At 38.7% G+C, this 16,015-nt stretch overlaps 1 protein-coding gene across 1 annotated transcript in view; it reads left to right on the top strand.

Moving 5' to 3' along the window:
- The window catches only part of ALG14 (ALG14 UDP-N-acetylglucosaminyltransferase subunit), a 101,815-nt gene continuing 85,800 nt past the window's right edge, over positions 1-16,015 (top strand). Inside the window, exons 1-2 of the mRNA XM_049616770.1 lie at positions 1-237; positions 6,013-6,164. Coding sequence (XP_049472727.1) covers positions 99-237; positions 6,013-6,164 — 291 coding nt within the window. The 5' untranslated portion in view covers positions 1-98. The remainder of the gene's footprint in view (positions 238-6,012; positions 6,165-16,015) is intronic.

The raw sequence follows: 16,015 nt of genomic DNA on the forward strand, positions 1-16,015 counted from the left end.
GCCCCGGTTGAGTCTCCACAGCGCCCGTACTTGTTGAACTTTGACCTTGTCTCAGAGGCCGCACGGGTGGGGGCTGTACACATGTGTCGTAGCTACGCATGGTTAGCGTCCTTATTCTAGCCGCGGCGGGAGCTGCGGTGGCCGTGCTTCTTCTGGCCCTGCGGCTGTGGGTAGTGCTCCATTCTCGGGTCCTTGTGCCCCGTCAGTCTCTCAGTCTCTTGGTGGTGGCTGGGTCCGGTAAGTAGTGGGGCGTGGGTCGGTGACTACAAACCCCAGAGTGCACCGCGACGCTCTTCTCTGGTCTCCTTAGCACTTTTGGAGCATTGCATGCTGCAGTTTGTAGTTTCCCTGCGTTACCGGAACCGGTCAGCCCAGCCAGGGCGAAATGCTGGTTTGCTGACGCGGCCCAGGCATCTTTTAATGACAAATGAGTAACTTACGCTTGTCTATAATTGAGCTTCCCTGTAGCGTATATTTTTCTAACAAATTATTATATTACTATATTATGTATATTGAACGGAGGGGACGCAGCAGCTTTATGATGCCAGCTTGCAATTTTCCTGAGCAGTAAAAGCTGTTTTGCGTTGTTAATCTAGGCATGTTGTGTTTAGTTTAGAAATCACGAACACTGCATGATAAATGAAGCAAAGTGAATTGCCACATTTATAAATACACAAAATCCATGAGGATAGAAACAACAATCTCCTGACCATAGAACAATACACGTTTCAGAATATTGTGTCACAGTATGAACAACAAGCTGTCCTATCGGGTAATACAGTCAAAACAGAGATTACCAGCTCTGTAGGCGCTTACAATTTGATGGTCTAGTTCTGACAGAGACACATATATTGTGTATATTTAGAAATGCTAGGAGATTGCATCCAGATACAATAATAATTTTAGTATGAGCAAATGTTGTAAACTTATGTTCAAGTGTAATTCATTACTTTATTCACTTAATCATGTGGAGATTTAGGAGAGACCAGGCATTATGCTAAACTCTGGAAATAACAGAACTAATACTACTACTTACAGTGGAGTAGTGACTGTGTCCCAAGCAGTGTGAAAGGTGCAAGGGTACGGCAGTGAAGGGAATGGAGATTAGATAAAACTAAAACAAAAAAACAAAAAAGGTAATTGCTGTAATCTGGGACGTACAGACTGCTATGGAAGTCTTCAGGAAGGGCACCGCTTTATCTGAATGTGAGACCGGAAAATTCTGGGAAGAAGTGCTGTCTAAACTGAGACTTGAAAGATGACCAGGAAAGGGGAGCTGGGGCTTTGAGAACTGGAAGGGTGTCAAAAGAAGTTGATAGCACTTGCAAGGGCTGGCGGTGGGAGGGCACTGTTGCTTTGAGTTCAACATGGAGAGGTAAACGAGGCACAGATCCTTAAGAGCATTGTAAACCATGCTCTATAAAGCTATTGGCACTACTCCACTGCTTCCTTCCATGTAGGGGTTAGGAACACAGGTTCTAGATTGACATAATCCTGGGGTGGAGTCACATCTTTGCCACTTACTGACTTGGTGATCTTGGGCAAATTATTTAACCTCACTGAGTCTTCTGTTTCCACCTTAAAAAATATGGGATGAGAAGAGGTGAAGAGAGATTAAGTATGGAAGTATTAGAAGGGTTTAGCAAAGTGCTTGGCATATAATAAGCATTTAAAAAAAAATTTAGAGAGAGAGAGAGCAAGTGTGCATGTCAGGGCAGGGCAGAGGGAGAAAGAGAATCTCAAGCAGCCTCCATGCTCAGCGCAGGGCCCAAGTCAGAGCTCAATCTCAGGACTGTGAGATCATGACCTGAGCCCAAATCAAGAGTCAGATGCTTAACCGACTGAGCCACCTAGGCACCCCATTTAGTAAATGGTGACTGTTGTTAATCCTGGTAGCAAAGGATCTTTTAAAACACTTTTGAGTGGAGAGTGACCCAATTAAATCTAAGCTTTTACGTAGATCATTCAGCCTGCATTGTCAAGGGAATGTTTTGACAAAGATTGAAGTAGGGAGACAAGTAGGAACATTTTGAATAATTCAGATGACAAATGATGACAGCCTAACTAGGGTGATGGGTTTGGGGATGGAGAGAAGTATATGCATTTAAATAAGATTTAGGAGATAAAAAAATCACAGATCTTGTGGTTTGAAAGTAGGAAGTAAGGAAAGGAAAGGTTCAGGAATGATGTCCAGGTGTCTGTCTTGAATGAATGGATGTTACAGCCATTCATTTGACAGTATTAGATTTGGTGGACTGAGAACCAGAATTAAGACTGATAATTACTCTGGCAAATGCTCCTTGTCATTCAAACCATTCAGGGTAGGGAGAGGTCAAGGCCCTCAAAGAATCATCCAAGTCAAAGAAAGACTTATATTCAGATGAACAGTTTAACACTACATGCCCAAAATGTTGGAGGAGGGGGAAGGCATTTTCAGTGTTTACCTTGACTACCAAAAAAGTAGTCTTTAGATACCATAAAACGATATTAATCAACCACTTACATTCAAAGAACATCAATCGAAATTACTACTTTTCCTTGAAACAACATATGATCTCCAAATTTTAGATTTAATATCAAATGCTCATCTACCCATTCATCGATAATAGGAGTGCCTACTGTTTTCTAAGCACTGGAGATACAGTAGTAATAAAATGAACAGAAGTCCCTGCCGTCATGTCATGGTTGAGCAAGGGTAGGGGGAGACAAAAACAAAAGAAATAAATAGATTTCATATTAAATTATATGGTGATAAATACTAGGGGGTAGGGAGGGGGATTGCGTTTTAGAATTGTAAGGGAAAGCCTCCTTGGGGGAATGACAGGATGTCCAACAGCAGGGAGGCCACAGTGGCTGGAGTAGACTTAAAACTGGGTAGAAGCAGATGAGGCCCATAAGGTAACAAATTAAGGGGTTAGATTACAAGATGACTTTTATTCCATGTGAGAAGGGAAGCCACAGGAGGGTTTTGAGCAGAGGTAAATCATTTGATCAACTCTTTCTAATAGGGTCACAGTGGATGCTGTGTTGAGAATAGATGGACGTAGACACTTGAATAGACAAATGGAGCTGGGGGAGCAGACCAGGAAGCTATGGTCATAATCAATGTGAGTAATATGGCTTGGAGCTGGGTAGGAGCAAAGGAGATGGAGAGAAGAGATTGGATTCTGGGTGTATTTTTTTAAATACAATTTATTGTCAAATTGGCTGACATACAACACCCAGTGCTCATCCCAACGAGTGCCCTCCTCAATGCCCGTCACTCATTTTCCCCTCTCTCCCACCCCCGTGTCCACCCTCAGTTTGTTCTCTGTATTTCAGAGTCTCTTGTGGTTTGCCTCCCTCCCTCTCTGTAACTATTTTCTCCCCTTCCCTTCCCCCATGGCCTTCTGTTAAGTTTCTTAAGATCCACATATGAGTGAAAACATATGATACCTGTCCTTCTCTGACTTATTTCACTCAGCATAATACCTTCTAGTGTCATCCACATTGCTGCAAATGGCCAGATTTCATTCTTTCTCATTGCCAGGTAGTATTCCATTATATATATAAACCACATCTTCTTTATCCATTCGTCAATTGATGGACATTTGGGCTCTTTCCATAATTTGGCTATTGTTGAAAGTGCTGCTATAAACATTGGAGTACATGTGCCCCTATGCATCAGCACTCCTGTACCCTTTGGGTAAATTCCTAGTAGTGCTATTGCTGGGTCACAGGGTAGATCTATTTTTAATTTTTTTGAGGAACCTCCACACTGTTTTCCAGAGTGGCTTCACCAGTTTGCATTCCCACCAACACTGCAAGGGGGTTCCCGTTTCTCCACATCCTTGCCAGCATCTGTAGTTTCCTGATTTGTTCATTTTAGCCATTCTGACCAGTGTGAGCTGGTATCTCAGTGTGGCTTTGATTTTTATTTCCCTGATGATGAGTGACATTGAGCATTATGTAAGGTAGAACTGAGAAGATTTTGTTCCCAAAGAATATATCTTAATAAAAGAGTAAAATGGAAGACAAGACCCATCATTGTAATGACTTCAGTTGGTGGCAAGGTTAAATCTTCAAAGAATGTATTCAGTAAGTGTTTCCTTTTAAGAAAAGAAAAGACTGTTAAAGCAGGTATAATGAAGTTTTAATTGCAGTGGAAAATGTGGAAATTATCCTTTTTATCCTTAATTGGTCCAGCTGTGAAAGCAAGTACCTACTTTGCAAACCACCACACTTTCTCAAGGCTAAAAACAAAAATACAAAAATGAGCATAAATCAGATGTGTAAATTACATGCCCCAGACACAAAGATGGGTGACAAGTTACAAAGCTAAAGTATGATTCTAATTCCTGAAACTCACACATAATCTATGCCAATTTTATTTCTACATCTAGTCCCTTCTGCAATGTAGAGAGTAATCCTTCCCTTTCTACTATAATAAAATATGTGTATGGGGAGAAACCACATGCTTAATTTGTTCTATATGTTCACTGTTTCACTATCGAAAGCACTTTCTTGCAACAGTAGCAGTGGAGGAGAGTTTAGTAGGTGGGGGGAACAGTGTGACCAGAGACAAGGAGGAGATAACAAGATGAATAGAGAGAATGTTAAGGACATCAATCTGGCTGAGGCTGAGAGATTGTGAAATGAAACTAAATGGGTATGATAGGGCTCGTTGAGAAGGAGTTTGATTGCTTTGCTTAAAAATGCTGCATAGATAATGCGATAGATTGATGTGCTTTTGTGTTTTTTTTTTCCATGAAGGAAACCTCAATGTACACAGTCGATTTTTGAATTCATGGTTTTGAAATTAAAGCATTAAAATGTTGGAGATTGTACAGTTTCAAACTTTGAACCATTGTTTGGTGAAACTGGTAAATATTTGATGGCCTGCAGTGTGCTGAGACTTCTCTTAGGAGCTGGGGTTACAGTGATGAACAAAAGTCTTCCTTAAGAATCCCCGAGCCCTGCGGGTCAGTGCTCATGCCCCCCTGACATTACTTCGCAGCCCAGAAACCTTCAGTGACAGTTTTTCCATTTTTCAACCTACTTTCCTGATCTGCTTTCACTCTCGTCCTTCTTCCCAGTATTTCCCCCATTCCTTGAGCCCACATCTCAGATTTTGCCATCTCATGTCCTAATAATCCCACCCAGTGGCCTCCCTACTGCTCTGTGTCCATTAGCTTCGGCTTCAGCTTTATCAGGGATCTCCCCTACTCTTACAAGGTTGTTTTCATAACCATTTGCTTGCCTCCCCTCTGCCCTCATTTAAATTTTTTATGCTGTCTTGCATCACTCTTTACATGTCTGTGTGCATTCTTTCCCCTCGTACCAGGCTTCTTGGTAACAGGAATTGTGTCTTCTACTTCTTTGTGCCTCCTTAGCACCTACTGCTAGTGCCAATTTTATTGTTTTACTTTTATTATCCTCTTCCCCCATATAAAAGTAGTATTTATACAAGGGCATCGATTATTGTTTCCAGATGTTGCTTTTGTCTTTTGAGGAATACATAAAACATACCATTAGTATAGCAGAGCCAAATGGATATGTCCGTTGGGCATTTCTTTTTTCTTTTCAATGTTTATTTCAATTCCAGTTAACACAGCGTAATATCAGTTTCAGGTGTAAAGTACAATGTACATTCAACACTTCCAGTGCTCATCACAACAAGTACACTGCTTAATCCCCATCACCTAATTAATTCATCCCCCCACCTGCCTCCCCTCTAATAACCACATTGTGGCATTTTTAATTTTTAAAAAAATTTTTTAAATTTATTTTTGAAAGAGAGAGAGACACAGAGAGACAGAGTGCAAGCAGGGGAGGGGTAGAGAGAAGGGGAGACACAGAATCTGAAGTAGGCTCCAGGCTCTGAGCTGTCAACACAGAGCCCGATGCGGGGCTGGAACCCATGAACGGGGAGATCATGACCTGAGCCAAAGTTGGACGCTTAACTAACTGAGCCACCCAGGTGCCCCCACATTGTGGGATTTTTAATCTTAGGCCTTTCAATATTTTTTCCAGGTGGGCACACCACTGAGATCCTGAGGCTGCTTGAGCACCTGTCCAATGCTTACTCTCCCAGACATTATATCATTGCTGATACTGATGAAATGAGTGCCCATAAAATAAATTCTTTTGAACGAAATCGAGCTGATAGAGACCCCAGTACTATGGTAAGTGATCATTTCTATTTCTAAGAAAGTTAAAAGTCATATATTGAGTTTAATTATCTCTAGAAACAATCTTGTGGCACCTCAGTGCCCTGCCCTTACAGGGCAGTCAAATGTTTATTGCTGATGAAATGTATTTCCTCTACTACCGAAAGATAAGACTTCCTTTAAAGTGTATCTTCGAGTGGTAGCTTAATTTGTTACATTCTTTTTTATTCTTGTAAAGGAAGGAAATTATTTTTCAGTTAAGTCCAACTGTGAAAATTTTTTTATTTAAACTTACATAAGACATCCAGTTGATGTGCTTATTGGCTCTTCACTAAAAGTTCTTTATCAAGGTCCTGCATTTCTCGATGATTTATCTATGACAACTTCTTTGTCTTCAAATTGTCTTTGTATCTGCCTTTATAATTACTTCTGTACCTCTCGCTGCTCGCTTTAGCATTTTAGTGAGAATTTGGGGTAAAAGAACCCATGTGAAACTGTGCTTTATCATGAAGGGAACCGGAGCTAGTACTTGTGTAGATTGTCTCCATCCATCCCTCCTCTGGTGCCTTCCCAGCCATGGGGTGGCAGCAGGTGGGTCAGGAGTGGAAGCTGACCCCGCTCAGGCCCCTCAAAGTGTTTCACTGGGCATTTTGGACTTGGGGACCCAGAAAATGGAGACAGTCTTTCTTTGGGGGCAAACTCTGTGAAAGCTAAGACTTGGGAGCTGCTGGCAGTCATGTTTTCATGTGGTGGGTAAAGACAGACTACAGTTGGAGAAAAGAAGGAAATTAATGCACAGGAAGAATAAAATAAGAAACCAGATGGTGAGTCCTGCCTTTAGTAACTCCAGACGCCCAGCTGCATCTGCATGGGAAAATCAGGATCCACTAATATCACCCCTCTGTCACTCCCCCTCAATTCCCTCTCTCACCTCCCCACCCCACTCCACTCCATTCCCAGGCCTTTTAAACTCCAGTTAAGTTTTAGTCACTTGTAAACATGATCCCTAACTAAAACACTATGGAAATGTGTTCTTGGAGAGTCCATGTCAAACAACATTAGAATCTGCCTGCCGTGAATTGAGCCCTAACAAAATGTATGGTATGTTTTTTCTATGTGGGAGATGAGCCAAATGCTTCATTTCTGTTTTAGGCATCAATGCTGTATTTGTTTCTTGTGGTCTGCTATAACAGAGTACCACATTCTGAGTGTTCAGGCTACAAGTCTGCAGTCAAGGAGTCTGCTGGGCCGTGTTCTCTCTGAAGGGGAGAGAATCTTCCTCACTTCTCATGGTTGCCAGCAGTCCTTGGTGTTCCTTGGCTTGTAGCAGCATCATTTTAATCTCTGCCTCCATTGTCACAGGGCCATTTCTGTGTCTCTGTCTTCACATTCCCTTCTCATAAAGACACCAGTCATTGGGTGTATGGCCCACCCCAATTCGCTATGACCTCATCTTAACTTGATCCATCTACAAGACCTGTTTCCAAATAAGGTCACGTTGACAGATCCCAGCTGGACAGGAATTTGAGGGGGGACACTACTCATCCCTGTGTGCTAGTTATTGGCCCTCTTAATAATGTGTGAGACAGATAACGATATCCTTATTTCACAAATGAGAAAATTGAGACCGAGAAGTATAAGTAAGGTCCTGCCTAATACGTGTCGCTTACTTAAACGTGTCTTCTCTGAAACTTTTTCTTCATAGGCCTCTTTTGTGTACTCTTTTCCAACCCAAAAAACTAAGTTAGAAAAGAATGCTTCAGGGTTTATTCGCGGCATCAGAGACTTAAAAATGTCATTGAATCATAGTGTATGTTAGAATTGGTAGAGAATTTGGAGAATATGATGGTGATTTTTTGCACAAGAGGAATATAGTATTATGTTACAGCAGTGATAAAGTTTACTTAAAAATATAAAATTTAAAAAATTACAAATTCTTGTTTTTAACATAAGGAACAGGTAGCTTTTTACTCAATTATTAGCGTATATATTATTTTCTTCTTTCTAAAGTTGCATCCAATCGGAGGCTCCAGTTTTAATTCAGTATATATACTGAATATTTCCCTCCAGGTCCATCAGCATATGGATTGTTTATTTGCTGAATTTCATGGTTTAATGAAACATTTGGAACGTTGTTGTCGACACTTTAGAGCCCAATAAGTTGGGTGTCATTCACTTTATTTATTTTTTAATTGAAGTCTAGTTGGCACACAGTGTTAACGTTAGTTTCAGGTGTAAACATAGTGATTTGATAACTCTACATGTTATGCTGTGCTCACCACAAGTATAGCTACCATCTGTCACCATGCAAAACTGTCACAGTACCACTGACTCTATTCCCTATGCTGCGCCTTTCATCCCTGTGACTTACTCATTCCATAACTGGAAGCCTGTACTTCCCATTCTCCTTCATGCATTTTGCCCATTCCCTCGCCCTTTCACCTCTGGCAGCCACCAGTTTGTTCTCTGTTTATATGGGTCTGTTTCTGCTTTGTTTCTTTTGCTTTTTAGATTCCATTCTAAGTGAAATCGTATGGCACTTGTCTCTCTCTGTCTGACTTATTTTACTTAACATAATATCATCTAGGTCCAAACAAGATTTGATTCACCTTAATACAAAAGCCAAAGATTTTGAATTTTTAAGTGCTGTTATTTTTTCTTACTATCAAAGTGGTACCACCACTGTAGGACTAAGCATTTCTGTTAGACTACTTCCTTCCATCAGTTAATTTACTGCTGGGGCAATGCAAGTCTCCTTAGAAAAGAAATACTGTCTCATTCCTAAAAGGTTTTATACTTATGAATCTGAAGCTGGGAAGAGTTTCTGCAAAAATGCAGAGGAGAGCCACTGAGGGTGATAGCATGAACATGCCTGTTGTCCTTTCTGCTGGCCACCCCATGTGCCACACTTAGAGGAGAGGGCAGGTGGAGAGACACCTTCCCACCAAGACTTGATAAGGGGAGGAATCCACTTCCTCTTCTCTTGTTTTCACTACAGATTAAGGGGGGGATATACCTGCAACCCCCACCTCCCCCACAGACAGCTATCCATTGTGTATCTTCCATGGGGCTCACAAGACTGGGAAGAGGGAGTCTTGGTGAAGAAATCAGTAGTGATCAATACATTTGCTGGCAGAGCCCTTATTAGCCAAGAATACTGAACAGTCTAGATCTGCACTGTCTAGTACAGTAGTTGTGAGTACTGGCTCAGCACCATTTACTGAATGCTCCTTTTTTCACTAATGTGCAGTGCTACCCCTGTTATATCAAGTTTCTGCGTATGTATAGATCTGTGTATGAGTTTTCTTCTTTGTTAACAGGTTTGTCTGCTGCTAATATCAAGCTCCCATAGTCTTACTCTTCAGGAGTATTTTAGGTGTTCTTTCTTTTTCACATGGGTTTTTGAGTTAGCTTTGGCAAGTTCACAAAGAAACATACTAAAAGTTTTGTATGAATTGAATTGAATCCATGCATCAGTTTGAAGAGAACTTAAATCTACGTGATGGTATCTTCCTGTCCCAGGACATCATCCATCTCTCCATTATTTAGGTTTCCTTTAATGCTTTTCAGTAACGTTTTTAATTTTCGTCACAAGAGTTTTGCATATTTTTTGTTGTTTTTATTTCTACGTACCTTGTATTGTGTCCTTATCATTGTAAGTGATATACCTTTTAATGATCTTTCCTGTGTTTCAGTATATAGAAATATAATTGATTGGAGTATAGTGATCTTGTAAGAACCACCTTGCTACACTCTAATTAATTCCAATAATTTGTACACTTTTATGTTATCAAGATATCATATTATGTTATGTACACTTTTATGTTATCAAAATAATATCATCTGCAAATAGTAACAATTGTGATTCTTTCTAATCTTTACACCTTTTCTTTCTTTTTCTCATTTTGTTGTCAGACTCTCCAGAACAATAACTAATAGAAGCAATGTACTGGTCATCCTTATATTCTTTCTGATTTTAAAAATTTTCCAAGAGTTTACTTTTAAATCATATTTAGTTGATTTTTATCAAATGTCTTTTCTTCGTCTCAGATAATCATATTGTTTTTCCCATTTTATCTGTTTTCATGGGCAGTTACATGGTATAAACTATTGTGGTATTCTTGGAATAAACCCAGTTTGTTCATAGCGAGTTATATTTTAACACATTGCTGGATTTTGTTTACAAATATATTTGTAGGGTTTTTTCATTAATGTTCATGAATAGGATTCCCCTGTACTTGTCCTTTCTTGTGCTGTTCCTAAGTATCAAGGTTAAACTAATCTCATTAGTATACAGCTTTTTGTTCTGTGAAGAACACAACAATATAATAAATAAGGAGGTAAGGTATCCATGTAGACATTTGGGTAAATATCAGTTGCTCTTTTTTTTTTTTTTTTTTTTTTGAACAGAGTCAATCTTTTATATATTTGCTTATTTTAAGTGAGCAAAGATCTTTTTTTTTTAATGTTTTTATTTATTTTTGAGACAGAGACAGAGCATGAGTGGGGAAGGGGCAGAGAGAGAGGGAGACACAGAATCTGAAGCAGGCTCCAGGCTCTGAGCTGTCAGCACAGAGCCCGACACGGGGCTCGAACTCACAGACTGTAAGATCGTGACCTGAGCTGAAGTCGGATGCTTAACCAACTGAGCCACCCAGGCGCCCCGAGTAAAGATCTTTATAGCATTGAACAAAAAAGAAATTCAGTTCTTTACTAGAATGGCACTACAAACTCATTTTTGCATCATAATAATCAAAGCGCAGTTGCTTTTTAAATTTTGTAGAACTTGTCTATAAAAATACCTAGCCCTGATGTGTTCTTTTTGTTGTAGCTATAGACTCTTCAGACTTTCTGTTTGTTCTTAAGACAATGTTGCTAAGATATTTTTCTAGGAATATGTCCATTTTTTATGAGTTTACAAATGTGTTAACATAATTATTTTCATAATATTCTCCTGCCACTTTTGTAATCTGTGCTACAGTGTTCACATGGTATATCTTTATCCATCTCTTTATTTTTACTTTTTGATATGTTGTGTTTTAGGTGTGTCTTTTATAAAAGACATATAACACTTTTTAAAAGTAAAAGACAATGATTTTTGGTTTTGAAGTAGCTTGTTTGGTACCTGTACATTTATTGTGATTATTAATGTATTAAATTTATTTCTACTATTTTATTTGATTCTTTCTACTTACCGAAAGATTTTTGACTCTTTTCATCCTCCCTTCCTATCTTCTGTTTGGATTAATTAGCTTTCTTTATATTCCCTTTTTTCCTTCCCCTAGAATGGAAATTATTCTATTCTCCCAAGACATTATTCTTAAATGTCTACATGGATACCTAACTCAAAGTCAAAAACTTAATATCTCCATCCTCCTCCTGAAAAACAAGGCTTTTAGAATTAAAACAAATTTTTTTTAATGTTTATTTTTGAGAGAGAGAGAGAGAGAGAGAGACAGAGTGTGAGCGGGGGAGTTGCAGAGAGAGAGAGAGGGAGACACAGAATCCAAAGCAGGCCCCAGGCTCTGAGCTGTCAGCACAGAGCCTGACGTGGGTCTCGAACTCACAGATAGCAAGATCATGACCTGAGCCGAAATCAGACGCTTAACTGACTGAGGCGCCCCTAGAATGTTTTAAGTGTGAGCACCCCTTCCCATCTTACATACTATTGTTTAGTGTTTTGGTTCTACCTTGTTTTTATACCGCCCAAATTACTTATTACTATTATTTTATACAGTCAGTGCTTATTTAGATTTATATAGCATTTTCTTTGCTTATTCTTTCTACGCCTTCCTTTTGGATCAAATGTCTTTTTTCCAGAGTATGTCTTTTATTAGTTCTTTCAATGGAAGGTCTGTTAAGTGATTTATTCTTTCCGTGTTTTTTGTTTTCCTGAGAATATGTTTTGGTTTTGATCTTCCTTTGATTGCATACTGCATTTGGAATTCTAGGTTGAATTTTTTTCCTTCATAAATATATATTTAGCATTCATTCATTTATTTAACAGATTCTTATTGAACACCTACTGCGTGCTAGTGATATAGTAGTAAATAAAACATGCAAGAATCTCTGCCCTCATGGTGGCTGCATTCCAATGGGGAAACAATAAACAAGATAATCAAGTAAAATTTGTAATGTGTTAGTGATAAATGCTAAGGAGAAAAATAAAGCAAGGCAAAGAAATAGGGAATATTGGGGGGTTAAAGGGAGGTTGCAATTTTAGGTTAGAGTGGCCATGAAAGGTGGCATTTGAACAAAGACCTGAGGGAGGTGAAGTATAAAGCCATCTGGGGAAAGAGAATTCTTGGAGAAAACAATAACTGCAAAGAAGATCTTGAGGTGGGGTTATGCCTGGCATGTTCTTGAAATAACGAAGAGGTCAAATTGGCCAAAGCAAAGTAAGTGAGGAAGAGCTGAACAGATTATGAGCCCATAGACATCAAGGTGGGCATGTTGGGATCAGATTGTTTTAAGGCCATGTTGTCTGTTTTTAGTCTTAGAATTTTTTTCCCTGTGTGTGAAATGGGGAGCAATTGGGAAGCTTTAGGTAGAGGAGCGATGTGATCTTTTAATTTTATTTTTATTGTTATTATTTTTACTTTTTCTTTAATTGAAGTGTAGTTGACACACAATGTTACATTACTTTCAGGTGTACAGCATAGTTATTTGACAAGGTTGTATGTTATGCTGCATTCACCACAAGTGTAGCTGCCATCTGTTACAATAAAACGTTTTTATAGTACTATTGACTATATTCCCTGTACTGTACCTTTTATTCCAGTGACTTATTCATTCCATAACTGAAAGCCTGTATCTCCCACTGGCTTTCACCTATTTTGCCCATCCTCCCAGCTGTGTTCCCTCCCTCTGGCAACCGTCAGTTTGTTCTCTGTTTATTGGTCTGTTTCTGTTTTTGTTTATTCGTTTGTTTTTAGATTCCACATGTAAGGGAAATCATAGCCCCACACACCAGGGCTAGGTATTTTTATAGACAAGTTCTACAAAATTTAATTTTTTTTTTAATGTTTATTTATTTTTGAGACAGAGAGAGACAGAGAATGAACGGGGGAGGGTTAGAGAGAGGGAGACACAGAATCTGAAACAGGCTCCAGGCTCTGAGCTGTCAGCACAGAGCCTGACGCGGGGCTCGAACTCACGGACCGTGAGATCATGACCTGAGCAGAAGTCGGCCGCTTAACCGACTGAGCCACCCAGGCGCCCCATGTTCTACAAAATTTAAAAAGCAACCGCACTTTGGGGTGCCTGGGTGGCTCAGTCGGTTGAGTGTCCGACTTCATCTCGGGTCATGATCTCACGGTCTGTGAGTTCGAACCCCGCGTCAGGCTCTGTGCTGACAGCTCGGAGCCTAGAGCCTGCTTCGGATTCTGTGTCTCCCTCTTTCTCTGCCCCTCCGCCGCTCATGCTCTGTCTCTCTCTCTGTCAAAAATAAATAAACATTAAAATTAAAAAAAAGCAACTGTTCTTTGATTATTATGATGCAAAAGGGAGTTTGTAGTGCCATTCTAGTAAAGAACTGAATTTCCTTTTTGTCCAATGCTATAAAGATCTTTGCTCACTTAAAATTAAACAAATATATAAAAGATTGACTCTCTTCAAAAAAAAAAAAAAAGAAAGAAAAAGAAAAAGAAACTCATTTCACTTAGCATAATACTCTCTAGGTCCGTCTAGGTCCGTGCATGTTGCCACAAATGGCAAGATCTCCTCCTTTTTATAGTTGATAATCCATGTGTATAAATCTTCTTTACCCATTAATCTGTCAGTGGACACTGGGTTACTTCCATATCTTGGTTATTGTAAATAATGCTGCGATAAACATAGGGGTGCATATATCTTTTTGAATTAGTGTTTTTGTTTTCTTTGGGCAAATTCCCAAAAGTGGAATCATTGAATCATATGGTATTTCTATTTATAATATTTTGAGGAATCGTCATATAGTTTTCCACAGTTGCTGCGCCAATTTACATTCCCACCAACAGTGCACAAGAGTTCCTTTTTCTCCACATCTTCACCAACCATTGTTATTCCTTACCTTTTTGATTCAAGGCATTCTGACAGGGATAAGGAGATATTTCATTGTGGCTTTGATTTGCATTTCTCTGATAATTAGTGATGTTGAACATCTTTTCATGTATATATTGGCTATCTGCATGTCTTATTTGGAAAAACGTCTGTTCAGGTCTTTTGTCCATTTTTAATCAGGTTATTTGTTTTTTTGGTGTTGAGTTGTATAAGCTCTTTATATATGGGGAATATTAACCTTCCATTGAATATATCATTTACATATATCTTCTCCCATTCATTTGGTTGCCTTTTGTTTTGTTGATGGTTTCCTTTGCTGTGCAAAAACTTGTTATTTTTATGTAATCCCAATATTTTATTTTTGCTTTTGTTTCCCTTGCCTTAGGAAGCATATCTAGAAAAATGTTTCTATGGCAGATATCCAAGAAATTATTGCCGGTGCTTTATTCTAGGAGTATTATGGTTTCCTGTCTCACCTTTAATTCATTTTAAGTTTTTTGGTTTTTTTTTTTTTTTAAGGTATGGTGTTAGAAAGTGGTCTAGTTTCGTTGTTTTGCATATAGCTGTTCAATTTTTCCAGCACCATTTTCCAGCACCTCACTGTATATTCTTTCCTCCCTTGTCAATAGATTAACTGACCGTATAAGCATAAGTTTATTTCTGGATTCTCTATTCCATTACATTAATCTATGAGTCTGTTTTTGTGCCAGTAGCATATTTTTTTTATACTATAGCTTTGTAGTATATCTTGAAATCTGAAACGGTGATGTTTACAGCTTTGTTCTTCTTTCTCAAGATTGCTTTGACTGTTCAGGGTCTTCTGTGGTTTCGTACAAATTTTAGGATCATTTGTTACAGTTCTGTCAACAGTGCTTGGTATTTTGATAGGAGTTGCAGTGAATGTATAGATTACTTTGAATGTTATTCCAATCCATGATTGTGGCATGTCTTTCCATTTGTTTGTGTTGTCTTCAGTTTATTTTATCAGTGTTTTATAATTTTCAGAGATCAGATCTTTCACCTGTTTGGCTAAGTTTATTCATAGGCATTTTATTTCCTTTGGTGCAGTTGTAAATGAATTGTTTTCTTAATTTCTCTTTCTACTACTTTGTTAAGTGTATAGGAATGCAACCAATCTCTGTATATTAATTCTATCCCCTGCAACTTTACTGAATCCAATTATTATGATAGTTTTTTGGTGGAGTCTATAAAGTCTTCTATGCATATAGTATCATGTCATCTGTAAATAATGACAGTTTAACTTCTTTCTGACCAATTTGTATGCCTTTTATTTTTTTTTCTTGTCTGATTGCTGTGACTAGGTCTTCCAGTACTATGTTATAAGAAGTGGTAAGAGTGGATATGCTTGTCTTGCTCCTGATATAAGGGGAAAAGCTCTCAGTTTTTTACCATTGAGTATGGTGTCAGCTGTGTGTTTTCATATATGGCCTTTATTATATTGAGATATGTTTTCTCTAACCTCACTTTGTTGAGAGTTTTTATCACGAATGGATGTTGAATTTTGTCAAATGCTTTCTCTGCATCTGAAATGATCATGATTTTTATCCTTCATTTTGTTTGATATAGTGTATTACATTGATTGATTTGTGAATATTGAACCATTCTTGCACCCCTGGAATAAATCCCACTTGGTGGTGGTGAATAATCCTTTTAACATATTGTTGAGTGTGGTTTGCTGATATTTTGTTGAGGATTTTCGCATCTATGTTCATCAGGGATATTGGCTTGTGGGTTTTTTATTTTCTTGTGGTGTCTTTGTCTGGTTTTGGTATCAGGGTAATGCTGGCCTTATAGAATGTATGTGA

The sequence above is a fragment of the Panthera uncia genome (genome assembly GCF_023721935.1).
Source record: "Panthera uncia isolate 11264 chromosome C1 unlocalized genomic scaffold, Puncia_PCG_1.0 HiC_scaffold_4, whole genome shotgun sequence".
NCBI classification, from domain to species: Eukaryota; Metazoa; Chordata; class Mammalia; order Carnivora; family Felidae; genus Panthera; species Panthera uncia.